The sequence below is a fragment of the Polypterus senegalus genome, chromosome 10, assembly GCF_016835505.1.
Source record: "Polypterus senegalus isolate Bchr_013 chromosome 10, ASM1683550v1, whole genome shotgun sequence".
Classification (NCBI taxonomy): domain Eukaryota; kingdom Metazoa; phylum Chordata; class Cladistia; order Polypteriformes; family Polypteridae; genus Polypterus; species Polypterus senegalus.
The window spans coordinates 134,310,277-134,317,478 of NC_053163.1; the positions used below are offsets into that span (position 1 = coordinate 134,310,277).

Below are 7,202 nucleotides of genomic sequence, written 5' to 3' on the forward strand. Positions count from 1 at the left end.
GGCCTCAGGAGCCTGCTTTTTGTCAGTTACTGCTCTTATTTTGATTTAGTAGCCTTTTTACTATGGCTCTTGAATTGTGCAGAGGACTGAACATGTTTAAATCAAGTGGGTCCTGTTTTCTTTCACTTTATATTTGCTACCATCTGCCAGAATACTCAACAGGTCAACAAATCGGTCAGGCATCCAGAGACTGGCTTCAGAAATAAATTGAATAGAATTTTCCCTAGGAAACTGGTAGATATCTTTGAACTATATGAATTTTAATTAAATTCCTGGACACCCCTTGTAATAAATTCCATTCAGTGTACTGCATAGTTCAACTCATACTTCTCACCATCAGAGCTCTTTGCTCTGTCTGCTGACAGGATTCATCTTAAAAAAACACTTCCCCGTGTAACTCTTATGATAACTTAAAATGTATGATGTTCTTTATTATTTAGGATCATAAACTTAGTCTGCTCTTAACATACATTGGTGTTAACTGTTGCAGTGGTAAACTTCTTACACTCTCACTATGATGGTTGGTTTCACAAGAGTCATCTTTACAGTGTTTAATGAAGCATTCAAGGATATTGCATGCATCCCAGTTTTTGTTTTTGCAATGTACATCTAAAATAATGTCATACCTGTGTATATCCAGATAGATTTAAATGGATTATTGTAGTGAATGATCTTTGTTAGAAAGCTGCATATCTGATAAAGAACCAATTGCCAAGAACCTCTGCTTTTACTGGTACTTTGCTATCTAGCGACATTTCCTCCTAATTAATTTTGTTTCTATTTTTCTAGGATCTTTGAAAAAGGCCTTATCCCAGCTGTCCTCCAAGAACTCCAGGCCACAGTTTGTGCATTCAGATTCGAGCCTCCATCATGCCACGGTACGAAGTCAGTATGGCTCAATTAGGCTGCCTAGCCGCAAACCCATCATGCCAACATCAAATATCAAGCTGCCCCCTGGTATGCAGAAGCAGGCCAGCACCGAGCTGCTGCCTGAGAGGAAACTGAAGTTACTACAGCTGGTAAAGCTGCGTGAGCAACCAGCACGACGTAAAGACAGCATCCATTCTCTATACATAATGCCTGGTGTAGAGCCGATCCTACTGCCACCCAGCGTGAGTGACTGCAATTCTAGTGACAAGCTCAAGAGACGTTTCTCCAACCCAGATATACCTTACATTGATGAACAAGGCGAGGCCTGAACAGAACTGCTTTCTTTCCAGACTGCACTCTGTTTCACGAAGCACTTTCAGTATGTCGCTTACTGCCACCTCAAAAGATTCGAGGGACCAGTGGCAATGTGCCTTATTTTTTTTTTTTTTTTAATCTCCATGATTGTTTTTAGTGTTATTTTTACTTTTTTTGTTTTGTTTTTTTTAATATGAGATTTAAAGTTGCTACTCCCATGATGTAGATTTGACTTCTGGTCTTGGAGCAGCAACGTTCATTTGACTGAGACCTTTGGCTTCATATGCTGCTTATTCCTAAATATGGCTCCTGCTCCCCCTACACTGTGAGAACACTTGACAGTTTCTCTTCTGTTATGGTCTTGCCCAGCCAATCCCGCCTTTCTTCTAATGGAAATTTTTTCCCAGTCATATTTGTTTTTGCTATGCTTGGAGCCATGGAGTAATTTGACCTTTACCTGCAATATTTATTTGTTAACTTTATACTTTTTTTAATAGCACAGAATAAATAAAAATACTAAAACATTCCAATTCTGACCAATTCTGATTTTAAAATGCTTGGCAACCACTGAACAATGTGCTTTAAAACCAACCACAATACAGAGAGAGAATCCCAAGGGGCCAAGGCACTGCGATAAAATTTGATAGCTTGTTTATGGTATGTTGAGTGATGTTTCAGACTCTGTGAAAATGACTCAATTTTTTGCAGTGGGCAGAAAAACGGTTGTTTTGAACCACATTCCAGTGATATTGAGGTAACAGATTGGGAAAAAAAGCCATTCATAAATCAAGAAGTGTTTTCATCTTCAGGGTCTAATGAATGTTGCTAACCTTCAAATGGAGTTCTGTGTATTATTTTTATTATAACATGCCAGTTTTATCAGAACATTTTCTGTGCAAGGAATACACACTGCATGTGTGTATAATATAAAAAATAATGCCTGAATTCTGAAGGGCATATACGTTTGCCACCCTTTAGAACAAAACTGCAATAGAACACAGAGGCAGGGGGCCTTGCAGAAGTATTCAGTCCCCTTAAAAGTCATCACTATTCTTTGAATTTCAAAAGATACTTATTGGAGAAACATGTGCATGTATTGTTTGACATCCTAAGTGTTCTAACAGTTTATGTTTAAAGACAAATTAATTTGTCAAAAGTATTTACACGACAGGTCAAACGTTTTACAACACCTCAGTTATTCCAGTTTTTCTTCAAATTTAATCAGTTGAAATGGCAACAAATGACCTAAGACGGTGAACAGGTAAGCTGTAAACTGCCAAAGGTTTAAATATAAAGTTTAGGTTATTAAAAACTGAAAAGGGAAATTTCAGAATATTACACTTTCAGGCAACAACAAATAAGTTATAACCTACAGATGTTCTGCAGCAAAGTAAATGAAGCCTTTCAAGTTGAAGTAAACAATTTGTACAGGTGTCCCAACTTCTGAGGATTACTTTAAAAAACCTCTTTCTTAAAGCAGAGTTGTACTGTGTTACTACACCCTCTGAAGTACTACTTGGGCAATATTACACTGTAGAAAGTTGTAAATTCCAGTGGTAATTGCAAGAAAATGACAATTAACAAAAGAAATGAAACAGAGCATTATTACCCTTAGAAGTGTGGGCCTTTGATTTTTTTTTTTCTGCAATTTCTCTAAATGAAAGTATCAGTGAGTACTGTGTCCTACGCAGTCCAAAGGTAATTGGAAACTGTAAAATAATTGATAGGAAGAGATCTGTTGCAGATTGAAAGTCACAACCCAATCAGAAGACAAGATTCTGTGGGTCACCAGCTTGCATGATGAATAGGAGACTTTGTGTTGCAGGTTTGACTGAGTGAGTTGCTATAAGAAAGCCATTCAGGAAGAAAGCAAGGCTTGTCTGGGCCATTAAACACCGGCTATGGACTGATGAATCAAAATTTGAAACCTTTGAATCATCACGCAGGGTGTGTGTATGTCTTTTGAGTTTTTAAAAGGATGGTTCCACACGAGCTGTCAAACATGGAGGAGGAAGTGTGTTGGTCTGCACAGAGTGACTGGTATTCTGAATCGAAGGGGATACCACAGCATTTTGTAGCCTCGTGCAGTACGTTCTGGTCTATGTCTAGTACGTCAGGGGTTCATCCTATAGCAACACAATGACCCAAAACATATGTTAGTTCCGACATAGCCTGGAGGTATGTTAAAAGAAAAGAACAAGAAGGCACATTCCAAAACATGGAGTGGCCAGCACAGTCTCCCGACTTAAACCCTATTGAGTTAGTTTGGGGATGAACTGGACAGAAGGTGTCAAAGCAAATGCAACATATTTGTGGGAAATTTTGCCACCGTGTTGGGAAGATCTTTCTGTCCAATATTTGATTTCCCTTATAGAAAGAATGCCACATCTGTGTTTGGCTGTTATATCAACTAAAGGTGGCTACTTTGATTAATCAAAAATTTGAATAAAAATTGTGTGTTTACACTTATTTAAGTACCTATTGATATATGTATTTATTTAAAGAGCTTCTGTAAAAAGCCTTATTTCCCTCTGGGGACAAAGGAAATGTATCTGTGTAAAGATCTTTACACTCTCCACCATTGATGTACAGTGGTGTGTGCTGCTCACTCCTTATCCATGGGTCTACAATCATCTCTTCTGTTTTGCTAAAATCCAATGTTAAATTGTACTGGCACCATTTTAGCAGATTTACTATCTCCTCAATTGTAGGCAGTTTCAGCTCTCTCAGAAATCTGTTCAATAACTGCTATCCATGGGGGGCATTATTCTGGAAGCAACAGCACACAGCTTGAGTGTGGTCCCTGTATTTAAAATCTGTATGTTGAAAGTACAGTTCTCAAATCAAACTACCTGAGGGTCTGTCTGTTAGAAAAATCTAGATAGATAGATACTTTATTAATCCCAAGGGGAAATTCACATAATCCAGCAGCAGTATACTGATACAAAGAAACAATATTAAATTAAATAGTAATAAAAATGAAAAAAAATTAAAATGAAATTAATGTTCGCATTTACTCCCCCGGGTGGAATTGAAGAGTCGCATAGTGTGGGGGAGGAACGATCTCCTCAGTCTGTCAGTGGAGCAGGACAGTAACAAAAGTCTGTCACTGAAGCTTCTCCTCTGCCTGGAGATGACACTGTTAAGTGGATGCAGTGGATTATTCATGATTGACAGGAGTTTGCTTAGTGCCCGTCGCTCTGCCATAGAACCCAATTACAGATATAATACCTAGCATCCTGACATTACTTTTATTGTTCTTAATTAGTGAGAGAACTACATGCATGGCAATACTGTGTTAGCCATAGACTGATACAGGAGAAAGTAGGGTGAAATTACACCTTTTATTGGCTAACTAAATAGATTACAAATGCAAGCTTTTGAGGCAGCTAAGGCTCTTTCATCAGGCAAGGTGTAACCAAGGTGCATCCTCTGTTGGCTTATTTGTTTGGCATTTGAACCGAAGGGCTTCTAGAGTGACTGGTATATGAGTCAAGTTTACAACACAACAAAATTGACAAACGGGAGGAGACCAGTCCATCACGCTGTCCTAATATCTCATCCAGATACTTAAAGGTTATCAAGGTTTCTGTTTCATTGGCTTGGAAGTTTGTTCCAGATTCCCACAACTCGTTGTGTAAAGAAGCACTTTCTGGCTCAGTGCTAAATGCACATCCCCTTAATTTCCAGCTTGTTGGATCTACTTTACCAATGCCTTTGAGAATTCTGCAGTCTCCACTTCTTGAGACTGAAAAGGTTTAATTCTCTGAGTGTGTGAGAGTAGGAAATGTCGAAGTCCTGGGATGCACTTGGTGGTTGTTCTTTGCACAGCTTCAAGTGCTGCTGTGTCTTTCTTGTTGTGTGGTGACCAGAACTGCACACATTACACCAGATATGTTCAGACTATAGAATGCACTACTGAGAACACAACATCCCTTGATCTACATGTTTTACGAAATAACCTAACATTTTATTTACCCTTTTAATTACTTCAGCACAGTGCTTAGATGATAAAAATGTGTTGACATAAGCCATGTATCCATTTCAGAGGTTGCTTTCTTTAGGTCAATGTCTCACAACTTGTATTTCTAATTGACATTTGTATTGTCCAGTTGTAGCACTTTACACATTTCTACATTAAACTGGATAGTACTAGTTAGCTTTGTTTCTCGTCTAACACATTCTAAAGTTCTAAACTGCAATTTCCAAGTTTTTGCACAGTTCTGACGCTTGTCTGGGTCTTTCTGAATTGTTTTTGGCATCTAATCGGTGCCTGCCATTCCTCAAATTTTAGTATTATTTGTGAATTTCTCAGATTTACAAACAATACCAAATTCTGTGTCATTGATATAAATCTGAAAAAGTTAATGACCCAAGGACAAACCAGACCTCTGAGGGACTCCACTGATAACGTCACTCCGTGCAGAGCTTTCTCCTATCTGTACTTTTTGTCTCCTGCTGGTTAACCAACTTAAGATCCGGTTTTGTAGGTTACCTCTGATGCCTATAGCTGCTAGTTTTAGTCTAAATAAATTATGTTGTATACTTTTCTTATTTTGGGTATTGCAGCTGCCTTTTCCAAAACAAAAATCTAAGATTGCTTTGGCAAGATCTTCTCACAAACCTATGCTGGTTCTTATTTAATATATTATTTTCAAATAAGTACTTTTCAAACATATTTCTTATTACGGTTTCCATAATTTTTCAGGGCACAGAAGAAAGACTTATTGATCTGTAATTTCCTGGACCATTTTGTCTTCTTTTATGAAGTATGGGGTCACATTTGCAACTTTCCAGTCCTCAGGTACTTCTCCATCCTCAAGTGACTGCTTAAATATGCCCAACTAGCTGTGCTACCCATCTAACATGGGCTGAAATCTAACTAATCAATGTAGACCTCAGCATTAACATTTGCGGTGTACCATGCAATGCATATTATCTACTTTATGCCATTTGGTAATAGATTTGTAAAAGCAGTGTCAATATTTATGATCGCCATCTATTTGAATAACAAATGCATTTTATCACTGAAAATGTGATGTGTGATCATTTGGACTGACAAAGATAGCAACCAGGCAGACACAAACATGGACACTTGTCATTTTATTAAGGTAGATAAGGGTTTAAATGTGTCTTTTTTTTCTTTTCTTTTCTTTCAGTACATCTGGTAAAATCACACCAGGTATGATTAATCTTCACAATACTGTGAACCTGAAGCACAACTGACTGTTCTGTCTCATGCAGAAGTAAAAAGAAACTCTCAGCTCATTGATATTAAAACAGAAGTATTTGTTTCTTGCATTTCTTCCATTTGTTTGTTCCTTTACAAATACTTGGAGGAAATATTTCTTGTGGTCATTGCCCACTTCCTTTTCATTTTCAATGATTTCTCCTTTAGTGTCTCTGAAGGTTCTTAAAGGCCTCTGTAGTTCTTAGAAGTTTGATAACATCTTTAAACTTCATCTTTATTATTAACATATTTTGACATTAGCCCAGAAATGGAAATGTCATGGTCATTTTGAATTCCAAGGATAATTTACTTTTAACTGTTTCGTGTACTTACTTTATCCACAAAGGAAATACATTTTATTATATTATAACCAAGAATGGTGAATTTCAGTTCAATTGAATATTCCAGCAAATACCACACAAATGTATTCTTTAGCTTTATTTTATTTTTAGCAGAATTGGACTTATAACTTTTTTGCCGATAATACCATCTATATCGTTATGAGCCGTAGTAAAGTGCGTCATAAACATAGATTCCTGTATGCGATTTAAAAATAGTCTCATATTTAGAAACGTAAACCGTACAAACCTTGAGCAGGCGGGGCTGCACCTCTAAATCTAATTTGCCCACGTCGTCTTGTTAGCGTCATATAAAGATTCGCAGTAGTCACGTGTGGAGGCAGCCGCCGCAAAAAATCCTGATATGGTTGTCATAGCAATAAGCGCTGGTCCAGCTTCACTTCCGAGATCCTCGAAACTACACATCCGGGATTAGCGTGGTTGGACAG

At 37.6% G+C, this 7,202-nt stretch overlaps 1 protein-coding gene across 8 annotated transcripts in view; it reads left to right on the forward strand.

Annotated features, from left to right (window-relative positions):
• LOC120537654 (unconventional myosin-IXb-like) overlaps nt 1-1,715 on the forward strand; it is a 96,111-nt gene extending 94,396 nt beyond the window's left edge. For 5 of the 8 annotated variants that reach the window (XM_039766748.1, XM_039766749.1, XM_039766752.1 and 2 more), the window contains one exon: nt 790-1,715. In XM_039766748.1, the coding sequence (XP_039622682.1) occupies nt 790-1,199 (410 nt within the window). In that variant the 3' untranslated portion in view covers nt 1,200-1,715. The remainder of the gene's footprint in view (nt 1-789) is intronic. The other 3 variants (XM_039766753.1, XM_039766755.1, XM_039766756.1) reach the window with 1 other exon arrangement.
• The last annotated feature ends 5,487 nt before the right edge of the window (nt 1,716-7,202 follow it).